This window comes from Cuculus canorus, chromosome 5, assembly GCF_017976375.1.
Source record: "Cuculus canorus isolate bCucCan1 chromosome 5, bCucCan1.pri, whole genome shotgun sequence".
In the NCBI taxonomy this organism is placed as follows: Eukaryota; Metazoa; Chordata; class Aves; order Cuculiformes; family Cuculidae; genus Cuculus; species Cuculus canorus.
In genome coordinates this window covers 50,524,627-50,540,104 of record NC_071405.1, presented here as the reverse complement: position 1 = coordinate 50,540,104, position 15,478 = coordinate 50,524,627, and the positions used below count along the sequence as shown (strand labels likewise).

Genomic DNA, 15,478 nt, shown 5'->3' with positions numbered 1-15,478 from the left:
TAAAGCTGTAAATAACAACTGTTGGCATAATCAGAACATAAGAATGCCGTCAGCTTTGAAATATTATTTAGTGATACAGAAGCTGGGTCCAATACAGAGTTTAGAAAACCGAGATAGACCTGCAGAATAAATGTAGCAGAGTTCAAGCACAGCCTTGTGCTGGATCTCCGTATGCTGTGCCACAAGCATTATTTTAGCAATAAAGCAAAGATTTTACCACTCATCCTACAGAAGGGATACCGAAAATGCTGACAAATAAAGTCCTTAAGATCCCTTTTGGAGTTTTAGAAAGCAAGCATCCTTTATCCAGCCTGGGCAACATGAGGGAGCAATCACGATCAAACACGTGAAATGAGACAAGAGCTGGGGACATAATATACTTCCCACTTACATGCATATGGATACCTTTCCCCAGAAATCTTATGCATATTCTATTACTTTCAAAGGACTAATTTTAATATTATTATGAACCTCAAAACAGTCAAAACTCTTGCTAATTTAGAGCTGGTGCCAGCTCTGCCTGACCTTGCATTTGAGATCAGGAGAGACTGCAAACAGAGGGGATTATAGGAGAAGACACACCTGTTCAGCACAGATCATACTGCACACAAGATCTTTTCATCTCCAAATAATGAACAGTGTCTGGAAAAACACTGTATGAAAGAAAACACACTGTCAGAGGGACACTCTGACTTTCAAAAAATACAATTGCTTAGATGAAACTTTAATCTATGAGGTTAAATGAAAAATATTCCACTTTTTGTAATAATCACTTCTTGTATCAGAAGACTCCAGAGCACAGGAATTTTTACAGCAATGTTCAAAACCAGTCAACTCCTGGTTGCCATCAGCAGCATCACTAGAGAATGCTGTATTTGCAGTGCCATCACAACCAAGGGATCCCAGCAAAGCCCACGGCTCCATTAGCCAGGGGATTTATCACGCACATGACAAGATGGCAGAAACCAGAAGCAGCAGACATTGCACTGATGTCCAGCACCTGCGAGCCTCATCGTGTGTGCACGCACCCCAACACATCAAAGCAGGGGTACAGCCTGATTGGCTGCCTGTGGGGTATTAGGAGGCACACGAGAGTCGTGTCTGTGACCAGACCGAGTTGCCTTCCCATCACCATTTTAAGCAGGGAAGCAGAGAAGAGCAACGAAGCTGGAGAACAAGTCTTACAAGGAGCAGCTGAGGGAACTGGGGTTGTTTAGCCTTGAGGAGGCTGAGGGAAGACCTTACTGCTCTCTACAACTACCTGAAAGGAGGTTGTAGAGAGGTGGGTGCTGGCCTCTTCTCCCTAGTGTCAGGTGATAGGACAAGAGGGAATGGCCTCAAGCTGTGCCAGGGGAGGTTCAGGCTGGATACCAAGAAGAAATCTTTCACAGAAAAGGTCACTGGGCACTGGCAGAGGCTGTCCAGGGAGGTGGTTGAGTTGCCATCCCTGGAGGTATTTAAAAGACGGTTAGACAAGGTGCTCAGGGACATGGTTTAGTGGCAGATAGGAATGGTTGGACTCGATGATCCAAGAGGTCTTTGCCAACCTGCTGATTCCACGATTCCAGGACTCGCCACGGGAGACGCGCGAGAAACACGCGAGGCCGCACGGCCACGTGACGCGAAGAGGAGGTGGCGCTGTCACGTGACGCCGACAAGGAGGCGGGACTGTCATGTGACGCGGGTCAGCTGAGCGGCGGAGGTGGAAGCGGTGTGCGCGCGCTTGGGGCGCCGAGGGGGGTCTTGGCAATCATGGCCTCCATCCTGGATGAGTACGAGGATTCCTTGTACCGCTCCGCCTCCTTGCAGCAGAGCCGCGCCAGCGTGGGCATCCCGCACTCCGGTAGGTGCCCGGGCCGGCCTCTGCAGGCAGCGCGGAGCTGCGGGCGCACCTGGGCCCCGGACATGTTGTGTCCTCGGCTGGGGGCCCGGCCCCGGACTCGGGGTCCTCCCCTGCTGGAGCTCAGCTGCGGACCTGCCTGCTGAGAGGGAGCAAGCAAGGGGACAGCTCGGTCGTTCGGGGCGGGATGAGGGGAGTAGGGCACTTCAGGCGTGGGAATTGTACCCTTGTTGTAGCGAGGTGGGTGTTGGTCTCTTGTCCCGAGTGACAGGCGATAGGACGAGAGGGAATGGCCTCAGATTGCACTGGGAAGGTTCAGATTGGGCATCGAGAGAAGTTTGTTAACGAAAAGGGTTATTGGGCACTGGCACAGACTGACCAGGGAGGTGCTTAAAAGATGTGTAGATGAAGTACTCAGGAATATGGTTTAGTAGTGGGCAAGTACGGTCAGACTCGACGATCTTGGAGGTCTTTTCCAACCAGGCGATTCTACGATTGTGCCTGGGGAAAGGTATATCACTGTGTGCATCTATGTCATTCACCTGTGTGATTTCCTGTGTGACATCTTTTGACTCGGGGAACACTTGGATCCTGGTGAAGCTTAGGGTGTGATGCAGGCTGCCTTAGCAAAATCGATGAGCTTGTTGTCTGTGGTAGAGCTTCATAAGGCCGTAACCCCATGTGCCATGAAGTGATGTGTGGTAGAAGCATGTGTACACGAAGTGACGTGCCTTCATAGTCACAAATCATAGACACGCCTCAGCACTACTCAGTTCAGAGCTGTGGTAATTATCTGAGATAATTTTATCAGCTTGCTTCCCATCCCTCCTCCCTTTTTTGTTTTTTCCTTCCCTTTTTTTCTTTTTTTCTGTTTTTTTCTCCTCTCTGAGGAACCCAGCTGTTACAGCACATGGTATTCTGGCTATGTGCACAACTGTACCTGAATGGGGTTAGTTTCCTGACGCAGGGACAGTTTGCCAAAGGCTTCGTTGTTTGGAATGTTTCCCTTAGGCTGACTACAGGATGGCACCTTTGCTGCTGTAGATTACCAAGAGAGCATTCTATATTACTATTAAATTTTTCTGTCAAGGTCTGTGAAACTTTGGTATACTGTGCTGTTTGGGAAGGTGTACAATCAATGTAACGTAAAGGTGAGATGACCAGTCAGTTGTTTTTTTCATGTGAGAGAAAGCAAACAAATGACTGGTATGTTCCATGATACACTCAAGGTTTATTAGATTCAATAACTGTTCACTCTTAGACACCACCTCACAATATTTTATTGAGTGTGGCAGGGAAATATAAGTTATGAGAGGATTCTGTTCTAACTGGTATTGTCATGGTAGTACCAGCTGCTGTGCAGCACTCGCATTTCTTAGTTACGAGTTTGAAACTGTATGGACACAGTCTTTCAAGTTGTTTTTTCCTCATATAGTGTTACCTGCTGTTAACCTTGGGGTAAACCAGGTTGTGAGGTTTATACATGTGGCAAGAATTGATGAATTATGTCATACTATGTATACTATTAATCATAAATACACAGACAGAATTACTCCATGTCTAGGTGCTGAAGTAGATATGTTCCCCATGTTTGTAGGTATTTTGTTGTGTAATGCTAAATAACGAATAAGTGTCCTGAATAGGTGGTGTGCAAAGCAGTGTTAGGACAAGCCATCTCACTGAAAGCAGTTTTTCAAGGACCTGGTTTTTCTTCTTGACTGCTGCAGTGCCTTCTTCAGTGATGGTTGTCTACAGTTGAGAAATCTACCTGTTTGCTGACAGTCGATGCTAGAAAAGGAAGTTTTGGAAACTGCTTAATTGCAAAGGCACAGACTAATCAGGATTTTAATTATTCTTAAATCAGACTGCACTGGTGATTTTGAACAAAACTTGAGCTGGTAGAAGTTGTGAAGAATCTGAAGTTTAAGCAAATTGATTTTGGAAAAAGATGCAAGTAAATAGTTAACTTCTTGAAAACAGCCCTAAAGTTTTAAGTTGGAAATTTTGGAACGTATTAAAACTTATTCTTCTGGTTCAGTTAGTAGTTTCCTGTGCTTGTTAAACTGCAGGTGCTCGAAGTTGTAGATAACCAAGCAGTGGTTTGATTGCCAATCCAAAGTACTGCTGCAGAGCAGGCTTTTAAGAACTGCAGTGCCAGCATGAAAAGACCTACTTTGAGGCACTAGACCTGACTGATGTTGTAATGTTAGATCTTCGAACAAATTGAAAACTCAATGGAAACATGCAGATTTGCCCAGAAATCAAGATGGGTAACGCTGCTTTCACACATCACTGCAGTAGGATCTCACTTCAAAAGAAGAGAGTCTTTAAGGTCAGGATGAAGAAGCTGGCTGAAAGGAATGTATGTTATAAAATAGGCATCCTCTTTGTATAGAGAACTGTAAGGTAAAGAAGTAAATCTTCTCCTGGTATGGATACTAGTTAAAATCTTGGAGTTCTTATAATTGTAATAGATATAGTCCTAGAGAGTCCAGAACGCTGGAGTCCAATCCGCTGACTTGAACTATGACTGAATAAAAAGAAAACCCCAACCAACCAAAACAAAAGAAACACAAACAAGCCCACCGCAGCTCAAAATTGCTACCTGTGTATAGATGCGAGTTGTTCCCTTTTTGAGTTTCCTTGCTGTCTCAGTCAACCTTGTTTTGCCTGGTAGCAATCTGAAAAAAGATCAAGATTTCCTGAATGAATGTGACTTGGAGATCTGTTGGCACGTGTTTTTTTTCCCCGATCACAGTAATCCTTCTTTTTATTTATATAAATATTTATTTGTATTTATTGGACATCATGGGAGCTTTGTCTACGTGTTTTGAACTGCAGTTCATACCAGCAGCTCCTTAATGTGAAATGACGAACATGAAATGGAAAATGGATATGGCTTAAATGGAGATAAAGGAGTGCACATTTGCTTAAGTGGGTAATGTTTAAGATGTGGATCAATATGTAAGAAAAAAATACACGTGCTGAGCAGAAGGCTGCCTACTCTATTTGTGGTTGCTTTGTCTCTTTTTGCATGTTCATCTTTCCTCTAAAACAGGGGTCCTTTAATCCACAGCTGGTTTAGTATTAAGGCAGAGGCAAGGAGAAGGCATGGGTGGAACAGACATTTAAAGGATTTGCAGTGTTAGTAGGCTGCTTTCTGCAACTGCACTGGCCTTTTCAACAGGGCTGGAATTAGATTTTTTTCCAGATGATTTGTGGGAGGTTATAGGTATTGAGTGTGCTTTGAAGTGGTGCTGCTAGCCACAGTCTGGGGAGTGTCAGGCCTGTGCAGCCTTTTCTCCTGAGGTACAATCCCAAGATGTTTTGGGTTTTTTTTTTTTTTCTTTAGGTTTACATCTTTCTAGTTAGCTACTTTGGCCATGACTGGCCTTAACTTGCTATAGCTCTTTTCAGTTTTAATCTTATTGTCCAGACCAATGGCTGTATGGATGTGCTTGCTTTAGAAGTCCTTCACTTGCATGTGGAATGAAGCAGTGGGTTAACCTAGCAATATATCAGTCAGTCATGCTTTCTGGCTTGAGGCGATGTGGTCAGACTGAGATCCTCTGGTTTTTTCGTTGTCAGAGGGTTATGTAAGAGTTTGTGCATTTGGGAAATTTGGTCACTGGGAAAACTTGTCTCATGGGAGAGATATGGATGAAACTTTGTGATAAGATCTGTTTATGGATACACATATGTTCCAGGATTTTGCTGATGAGTACCATCACTTGAATTTGGTGGTCTATGAATGTCTTCTTATTTTGCAGGTCACTGGCAGGTCTGAGCTCTTTTGTAGGTTTTTGCTTCCTCATAGGAAGACCACAAAGCATGCAGTCCTCATTTATGACTAGAATGGCACGGTCTCTGCAAGTCCCATGGTTTTGGATACAAAGGTCTACCCATCCCAAATAAAAACTACATCTGTCATGCTGCTTCTCTGTGCTGCCACAGGTTTACTCGTCGTAAAAGTTTCAGTTTTTTGACCACTTGCCACTTGTCTGGGGGTTTGCTTTTGTTGTAGCCGAAGAAACAAGTCTTAAGTGTTTGAACTATATCTTATGCTTTGCGCATCTGCACTGAAGATCATAAGAGGCTTTTGAAGCAATAGGCCTTTAATTTTTAGTTAGTTACATATTTCTGCAGAAATACATCACTTTCCTCAAATCAGACCTTCATTCTCTGCCTTTCCCACATAGATAGTATTCATAAGTAATCCCTTAATGTGCCATATTGCCCAGGCTGGTTGGGATGAGACAGACTAGCTGAATACTTACTTAGTCCCATGAGCTAACTTGCTAATTGTACATATTCCTGTTTTGAGTTCAGTTTAATTTCATTTTCAGTCAGGTTTGCATGGTTGGGCTTAAAAAGCGACACGTGTCCTGCAAAGCGGCCATTTCTTGTCAAACCTCAGCTTTCCAGGCATGGTTTTTGAAAGGATCTGAGCATTGGGTTAGTCTGGCTCCATCTTGGGATTTGCCATGAAACGGTAAACTACTATGAGTGGGCTTTGTCTCAGGAAACAATTTATACTGAAATCGGAGCATTGATCCAGCAATCACCAGGTCTTGGTTATTATTTTGGCTCTAATGAGTAGTTCACAGGCCTTCCAGCAACAACTGTGAAGTTGCAATTAGGATAGTGTTATGATTGGTAAAATAGGGTTATGGTAAAAGCATCATTGTGACCTCTGGCTGTGTTCACTACAGCAAATAATCCAACACACTTCTTTCTATGACAAAGTCTGCTGCATGGATACAAAATAACACATGGTTTTAAAAATAGCTTTAGCTTGTGAATGATGGATGTCACGGGTGGTATCTCATTCAATTCTGACATGGACTAAGAGAGAAATACATTTCAGTTAGTGCCACAGTGGTCTCCTGGGTAGCTTGTATGTGAGTGTCAAACCAGAGCCCTCTTTGTGTCTTATGCAATACCAGCCATTCTTTCCTGTCTTGAACAAATAAACTGTCAGTGCAGGAAAACAAATTACCCTCATTTTCAGCTTTTTATGTAGTTTTTGTGATGGTTTTGTGGTTTCCACTGGAATTTTGTGTGCTTTCAAATTAATATGAGAAGTTTGCAGTTCTGTGACAAGACAGTAAAGCATATTACTGCTTTTCTTTGCTGTTATATGTATCTATGCAAGTGCTGCTTTCTGTGTTTATGCTCAATGGAGCATAATCCCTTTTCAGTATAACTTGGAGCAGGCGACGATGATCTTTCTAGTCCTTTAGGTTACATTTTGATGTGGTGGGGAGTGGTTGTTGTAGGTTTTGCCTTGTTTTGTTTTTAAGTATTCATGTTCTTTCTCCAGGATTTGTGAATGCACGACTGGAGAAGGAAACACCTATATTTAACAAGCAAAGGATTGATTTTGCACCTCCAGAGAAAATTAACAGCTTAGTGGTCTCCTCTAACCAGCTCTGTATGAGCCTTGGCAAAGATACCCTTCTCAGGTAATGCTGGCAGAGACCAGAAGTTATTGCTTGCTTCTTTTTTTTCCCTTAAGTTGCTAGAGAATTTGCAACCACAAACGGGATAAGAAGCCATGAACCCAGTATGGAAAACAGCAGTTATGTCTACTTGAACTTTTGTTGGAAGCATGCTGTCATGGTTTCTCTTTGCAGGATTGATCTTGGGAAGCCAGATGAGCCTAATCAGGTAGAGCTAGGACGCAAAGATGAAGCGAAAGTCTACAAGATGTTTTTGGACCACACAGGTGAGGCAATGTACTATGTATATTTACTGACTCTGGTTGGCAGCAGGTGCATTTGAATGTGTATAACAGGCATTGGTGAAGGAGTTCATTATCTGTTCTGTAAATAAGGAGAACAGGTGGTACTTCTGTGGGCAGGACTCCATTGCCCGGGGCTCTGCCTACTGATTTGTCCCTGTACTATTAGAAAAAAAACCTGGCTTGTTATGTGTATGTTGTTGCTTTTTAACTGTCTGAAACGAACATGTGCAATTAGGCCATTCTGGGCAAGGCTGCTAAAACCAATAAAACAATCTTTGCAGTCACCCTGTGCTGTGTGTGTTTGCATAATAATTTTTTTAAGGACTGTGAAACGTCTGCAGCTCAGTGTAGCCTTGTCTGATTTTAGAAGCCAAAAATTTTGAAAGAGATACTCATATCTATCACCAGTTGCCAGGAACAAGAGAGAACTCTGGGAATTTTGTCTTCATAACACTTGTTGAAATGGAAGAATAACTTCTTTCTGAATTCTCTGGGACTAGTAGTTTAAGTTTCCAACATAGGCATACCATTCTGATCCAGCATGGAAATCCCACATGTTCCTATGAATGTCTGGGAAAGTCTTGGATTAAGTATTTTGATATTGGAGTTTATCAAATGTAAGGATTAGAAGCCTCAGGAATTTAGGTTGCTTATGCACAGCGTTAATTTGTTCTCTCCTTTCCATTCCCCTCTCCTGTTGGCAGGCTCTCATCTCCTGATTGCTATGAACACCAGTGAATGCCTTTACCTGAACAGAAGTGTTCAGAAAGTGCGAGCGCTCTCCCGCTGGAAAGGCCATTTGATTGAAAGTGTAGGTTGGAACAAATTTCTTGGTTCAGAGACCAACACAGGGCCTATCCTGGTGGGGACAGCCCAGGGGCAGATCTATGAGGCTGAAATCTCTGTCAGTGAGGGAGGCCTCTTCAGCACTAATCCCGACCAGTACTTCCGACAGGTCTACACCCTGGAGGAGGAATCAGGACCTGCCCCAGTCTGCTGCTTGGAGATTGAACGAGGGATGGAAGGGAAATTTTTTATTATAGCCACCACTCGAAAGAGACTTTTCCAGTTTGTCGGCAAAGTGCCAGAAGGGACAGAGCAGCAAGGTTTCAGCTCCATATTTGCTATGCATGCTGACCATTTGCCCAGCTTCCGGGAGTTTCCAGCCAGCTTTGGTTTCAGTGAGATAGCCTTTTACACCCCGAAACTGCGTTCCAACCCACGCTCCTTTGCTTGGATGATGGGAAATGGTGTTTTATATGGTACATTGGACTATAGCCGTCCTGATTCAATTTTGAGTGATGAACGGGTCTGGGTTTATCCTTCTGATATTGACATAACTGTGAATAAGCCAATATCTATTGTACTTACCCAGTTCCACTTCCTGTTGCTGCTGCCTGATCGGGTGAAGGCTGTATGCACTCTGAATGGGCAGGTTGTTTTTCAAGATCTGTTCCTGGAAAAGTTTGGCTTACTGACGCGCATGATCAAAGATCCCACAGTACAGCAGATATGGATCCACACTGAAAAAGTAGTGTTCCGCTACCACGTCCAGCGAGAATCTAGGGATGTATGGAAGATGTATATGAATATGAATAAATTTGATTTAGCCAAAGAGTATTGTAAAGACCGTCCCGAATGCCTAGACATTGTGCTGGCAAAAGAGGCAGAGCACTGCTTCCAAAACAAAAGGTATCTAGACAGTGCCAAATGTTATGCACTGACCCAGAACTACTTTGAGGAAATTGCCCTTAAGTTCATTGAAGCCAAGCAAGAAGAGGCCCTGATGGAGTTTCTGATTAAGAAGCTAAGTAACTTAAAGCCTTCTGAGAAGACACAGACAACTCTGCTGACCACATGGTTAACGGAGCTGTACCTGAACTGGCTAGGTATATTGGAAGGAGATCCCTCACAGCGAAATCTCTATTTGGATACACGGGAGAAGTTTCGCACTTTCCTAAGCAGTCCTAAAAACAAAGACTGTCTGTTTAATAACCGGGCATCTATTTATGAGCTGTTGGCAAGCCATGGGGACACGGAGCACATGGTCTACTTTGCAGTGATCATGCAGGACTATGAGCGTGTAGTGGCTCACCACTGCCAGCATGATGAATACGACGAAGCTCTAAATGTGCTGTCCAGGCACAGAGATGAGAAGCTATTCTATAAATTCTCTCCAGTCCTCATCCAGCATATTCCCAAGAAAGTAGTTGATGCTTGGATTTCTATGGGCTCTAGACTGGATGCCAGGAACCTCATTCCAGCCCTTGTTAACTATAGCCAGAGTGCCAGCACCCAGCAGATCAATGAAGCCATTAGATATATGGAATTCTGTGTCTGTCAATTGGAGGAAACCCAGCAAGCCATTCACAACTACCTATTATCTCTTTATGCTTTGTGTCGGCCAGACTCACTGCTATCATACCTGGAGCAAGCAGGAACCAACCCAAACAGGATCCACTATGACCTGAAGTATGCATTGCGCCTGTGTGCAGAGCATGGGCATCACCGTGCGTGTGTCCATATTTACAAAGTGATGGAATTATATGAGGAGGCTGTGGATCTTGCCTTACAGGTATGCCCGTGTCTGTGCGTGTGTACTATGATGTATAAGAATGCAGCCTGTTCAAGTTATCTTGAACCACCAAGCATTGAGAGGAGCTAGACAGACTCATGAGTACAGGAGCTGTGCAGCTAAGTCTAGGAAGAAAGACCTGTCTCTGTTAATATACTTCTGTGCTTTCACGGTTGTTTTAAGTAGACAGCTGACTGCGACAAGCCATAATTGAGGGTAGGGGCACAGGAAGTGCGAAGGGGAGTACTGTCTGTCTTAACGTCAGTCTCTATCATAAAACACCTTTAACATATCTGCATTTATGCAAGTCGTGTATAGCTGTTGCTAAGGTTTCTAATTACTTCCTGCTCTTAGCTGTGATAATTATCACTGAAGAATGGCTTTGTCAACTTAGTCTGAGCTCCGGGGAGGTGTTGGAATTATTTCTGTTGGCATTGCTATGTCTTTGCTGAAATGTGTGGTCAGCAAAGCTACTGTAACGTGGATTTGCCCTTATTCTAGTGCTGGGCTTTGCTGTTTTCTGCTGGATAGCAAGCAAATCTTTAGACAGTAATACTGGTGGAAAGAAGAGGCGTTTGACCTCTAAACAAGGAGGAGGTCAGTAGTGTAGCCCTAGACAATGAGATAGCAGGCATTAACAGAAAACTTCCATTGCTATGATGGACAGCAGGCTTTGAAATTAAATGGTGGATAAACAAAGAGGGAAGCTTAACTCACATTCCTTGTCTGTCCATCTTCTAGGTGGATGTTGATCTTGCCAAGTCCTGTGCAGATCTCCCTGAAGATGATGAGGAGCTCCGCAAGAAGCTCTGGTTAAAGATTGCTTGCCATGTTGTTCAGGAGGAGAAGGATGTCAAGAAGGCAATGGCTTGCCTCTCTAGCTGTGCCCTGCTGAAGATTGAAGATGTCTTGCCATTCTTTCCAGACTTTGTCACTATTGATCATTTTAAGGAGGCGATCTGTAACTCCCTGGAGGACTACAACAAGCACATTGAGGAGCTGAAAAGGGAGATGGAGGAAGCCACACAGAGTGCCAAGAGAATCAGAGAGGACATCCAGGAAATGAGAAATAAGTATGGCTCTGTGGAGCCTCAGGAAAAATGTGCTGCTTGTGACTTTCCACTTCTAAACCGCCCATTTTACCTTTTTCTGTGTGGTCACATGTTCCATTATGACTGTCTCCTCCAAGCAGTTTTCCCAAATCTTCCTGCCTATAAGCAAGCAAAACTTGAAGATCTTCAGAAAAAGCTGGCAGCTGCCAGTCAGCCATCCAAGAGCCACCATCGTCCCAAGGACACAGATACCATTAGCCTGGGGAAAGGGCAGCAGAGCCGGGAACAGATCAAAGCTGACATTGATGACATTGTGGCAGCTGAATGTGTGTACTGTGGTGAGCTGATGATCCGGTCCATTGACAAGCCTTTTATTGATCCCCAAAAGTATGAAGAGGAGATGCAGAGCTGGCTGTAGTTTTCCAAACCTGAATGCACCAAACTAGTTTTGTTCACAACTTGTGAAGCTTCTGCAGTGGGAATATAACCTCCAGAAGCAGGAACTCAGTGGCTTTTGTGGAACTTCAGGGCAACTTAGTGGGATCATGTTATCCTGATTACGGAGAGCTAGTCTTGAAACCAGGGAGATATAGGTATAATTGAGAACTTGAACAATAGTTAGAGCTAACCTACTAGAATATTTTTAGCAGGTGCTTGCTGCTTGCAGTTTTCCCAAGGTTCTCAGTGTAAAGCTAGTGGAGTGCCTTGTTGTCCAGAAGGAAATGGGAACAGCCTATGATGTGTATTCCCTGTTGTGTGGTATTTGTTTTCGTGAAAAGAAGCTTAAAGAGAAAGGTAGTGAAGAACACTAAGTGGTGTATCTTCAATCATCATTTTGAAAGCTAGAACTGCTTTCTGTTTCCTTTTTTGCTATGAGTGTACAACCACATACATGGAAAGAACATGAAAGGACAAATGCATATATTTTTTGTAAACATCATGCTACAGAAATACATGTTTCTACACAATATAATATAAGAATGTGTGTGATTCTCAAGCAGGAGTGTCATTTACCTGCAATTTAAGGTGTATAATTCTTTCCCACAAGCTTTATGGACAAGCCTGTGCATTTGAATTTTCTCTAGGTACTCTTCACTTTGTTTCTCCCAATGCTTCCTAGCCTGTTCACTCCTTCTTGCCTCTCTCCATCCTATTTCTACCATGATTGTCTTTGTATAGTGGATCTTGGTTTTGTCTTCGCTGCAAAACAAAATTGATATATGTAGTAGTAACGTTTCAGCTGATACTCTGCAAACAGGAACACAGCTGATTTGTATTGTTCTGCTGTGGTCCTCTTCAAGCTGCACTTAAGCACTAGAGATCTTGTCATAGGTTCCTTCAAGGGTAGACTACTGAAAAGTTCTGTTGGTGTGAAATTTGCTTTGCCATTTGAGGCCAGTACTTCATGATCAGGTGGTCTTTTACCTTCCTGACAGTATTTGATGCTTTCTGGAGGTGGCTGCAGATCAGTGTTTCTGTCTCCTGCTCTTACTTGGAAAATTCTTCCTAAATGATGATGACTACTTTGCGGTTGAGGGAACAAAAAATTTTCTTTAGCGATTTAGCAAGGGTTCCTTGTTTTATTTTTGAAGAAACTAACATTTTAATGAAGTTCTGCTGCTTGGGGCTGAATCACAAAGTTAGTAATTGGCAGAAGAAGGGAATGATGTAAATGAAAAATGATGATTCTTGTAATTAAGGCAATAGAAAATGCTGTCTTCTGAACAACCTTCAGTTCTTTCATATGAATGTGTGTGCTTGTCTTGAGTATTGCTTGATCCGCTAGTCACTTACCCTCTTCATATGGTTGTAGAAATGAGTCTTCACATCGTTGAAAAAGAATATGTCAGTTTCCTCAAGGAGCTGGCCTAAGAATTTTGATAACCATCAGAGCTCCAGAAGAACATACACAGGAGCTTCAGCCTGGAATGAATTAATTTTATCTATGTAAAATGACATGAGTAAATAAAAACCAGAGTTGACAGTAGGCTTTGAAATCTCCTTTTTTAATCCACTTTTCATTGTTGGAGCCATGGGATAGGCAGTCTTATTACCACCTGGTACTGTTTGTTGCTGCCTTATCAGAAACCACTCCTTCAGTGGTTCTGTCAAGGAATGGTTCAGAAACCCCATGTGCTGTAGTTTTCTCTGAACAGCCTTCTGCTCTGAATAAATCAATGGGTCTGCCAGAAGAATTTGTAATGAAAACTAAATGTGATGTCTTTTGAAGTTCAGCATTAAACCTGTTATACCTGGCCACTCCCGAATGATCAACTTTTTATGTAATCAGTGCGATATTTAAGGTCATATATGTCATTATAAAGAAACCTCCCCCCACCCAAAGCAATATCTGCTCAAAGGCAAGTGACTATTTTTCTGCTTTTTAGCAGAAACATGAGTAGCAACTCATTCTCATGCAAGGGGTAATTTAAAGTTATTTATTTTCTTGGAGATAGTCTTACTACTTGTTACATCTCTTTACTTTTTTTTTGTTTTGTTTTTTTTTTTACGGGGTGCTTTTGTGATATATTGGAATTGTTATAGTCCTCTACTCTTTTCCTATTAGTGTTACAGAACAGCTGCATCGTTTCTATTGTGATCTGAAGATTATCTATTTTGTTTGCACATAGATAATTCCCGGGAGATCTATCTGCTCATCCATAATATTGGAGGAAGCATGTGTCTGAGGCATAGCAAGTAAAGAAACCCCTCCCTGACACGGGGCGGTAGGGAAGGGACCTCAAGAACCTGCTAGTCTTGAGTATTAATATTTCTGAGTTAACTAAACTGGATTTTTGTGTTTAAATGACTAGTATGTGACATTCTCTGAGGGTTGTAGGCTTGTGCGCCAGATACATATACCACAAATCTCATGCTTCCTCACTATTGTTAATTGAAAAATCTTTAACGGCATTCACTGTCAAGGCTTTGGAGTGTGTTAATGCTTGCAGAGTCCAGCAGTGATTAAAGGGCTAGCACCAGTAGCACAGGAAGCTACATAAAGGTATCTTCTGAAATTTCCTTACATTGTCACGTGCTTCCAAAGTTTCAGTAACCACTCACCTGTGCTTCTTGGCTGTTTCATAGTATAACTCGGTGAAAAAGGCAAGAGGGCTTTTTAGGGGAGGTGGAGGGAAGTGAACTGCCTAGTGTTCTCCCATATATCTAATCTGCAAGATCACTTCCTCTTTGGTTTCAAAATAGCATTTTTATCTTTTCTCCTTGTAATTTCAGCATAGTTACATTTTAGAAATAACAGTCCTTTGAATGTTTAATTTTTTTTTTTTTTTTTAGCTGTGAATGAACATTGTATACCAGCTGTTACAAATGATGTGGCCTTGGGCCTTGTCCTTGTCTGTGCACATAACCTCTACCATTTAGTTTAATGTAGCTAGAGAATGGCATAACCAAAGGGTGGGTGAGAGCCCCCAGAACAAATATCTGTAGCTAGATTTACACTGAAGAAATATAGTTTTGCAGAAAAGGCCTAAAGCAAACTTGTGTGGGCTACCCTCGCCTCTCGTAGCCTTTGGGCAAAGAATTGGTGAAATGCTGTGAGTTAGGGGAGACAATGGTGTGTGTTATGGAAGAGTTTGTAGAGAATTTTTCTCTATGTGGTTGGAAGCCAATGGAAATGATGACAGCTGTGTGTTTTGTCTACTTTCTGAAAACAAATGACTGGGCTGGAAATCCAGTAAGGCAACTTCTTAACAAGCCACTAGATGTCATTGCTGTCCACTTAAATACTGAGGTTTGCTGTAGAGAAGCTAAGAGTGTTCTGTAACTGGAGGAAGAACGGTACCAATGGCAAGGAACTGAAGCAGGTTCCCACTGTCTTTGGGGGAGGGTGGAGACGGACCAATATGTTAGTTATTGGAGAGAAAGATGCTGAAAAAAAGAAAAAAGGCAACTTCAGCACATGGATCAACGTTTTCCAGGTTTTGAAACACGAAAGCTATATTTATTGTGTTAACAAATGAGTATAAGTCCTCTTTTGTTTAATTGCATTACAGTATAAGTTCCTACAGACTTAGCTGATGTAGTGAATTCTAGAGATATCATCCTGAGGCTTGCAGCTGTGGTATCTGGTGGCCTTGGTCTGACCATTTTGCTTGCTTCCTCTTCACAATGTTTCAGCAGCGGAGATGGTAGTAGTGAATGTGAGACAGCCTCTTAGTTGCCTGAGTTCAAATCTAGTGTGCTTTGTCAAAAGCACCAGTGAAGCTGGGTTTGTAGTATGATATTGGACACTGACTTGCATAAAG

The 15,478-nt window shown here is 42.7% G+C and overlaps 1 protein-coding gene across 1 annotated transcript; it reads left to right on the top strand.

Moving 5' to 3' along the window:
- The first annotated feature begins 1,662 nt into the window (after nucleotides 1–1,662).
- VPS18 (VPS18 core subunit of CORVET and HOPS complexes) lies at nucleotides 1,663–13,522 on the top strand. Its single transcript, XM_009569994.2, has 5 exons — nucleotides 1,663–1,843; nucleotides 7,164–7,305; nucleotides 7,477–7,568; nucleotides 8,291–10,161; nucleotides 10,903–13,522. Exons 1-5 carry the CDS (start codon nucleotides 1,753–1,755, stop codon nucleotides 11,629–11,631), a joined length of 2,925 nt encoding a protein of 974 aa, XP_009568289.2. The 5' UTR covers nucleotides 1,663–1,752; the 3' UTR covers nucleotides 11,632–13,522.
- The last annotated feature ends 1,956 nt before the right edge of the window (nucleotides 13,523–15,478 follow it).

Coding starts and splice junctions, on each gene's coding strand:
- VPS18 (XM_009569994.2), top strand. CDS start 1,753: ATGGCCTCCATCCTGGATGAGTACGAGGATTCCTTGTACCGCTCCGCC. Junction 7,306..7,476: donor GGCAAAGATACCCTTCTCAG/GTAATGCTGGCA, acceptor TTCTCTTTGCAG/GATTGATCTTGGGAAGCCAG. Junction 10,162..10,902: donor CTGTGGATCTTGCCTTACAG/GTATGCCCGTGT, acceptor TCCATCTTCTAG/GTGGATGTTGATCTTGCCAA.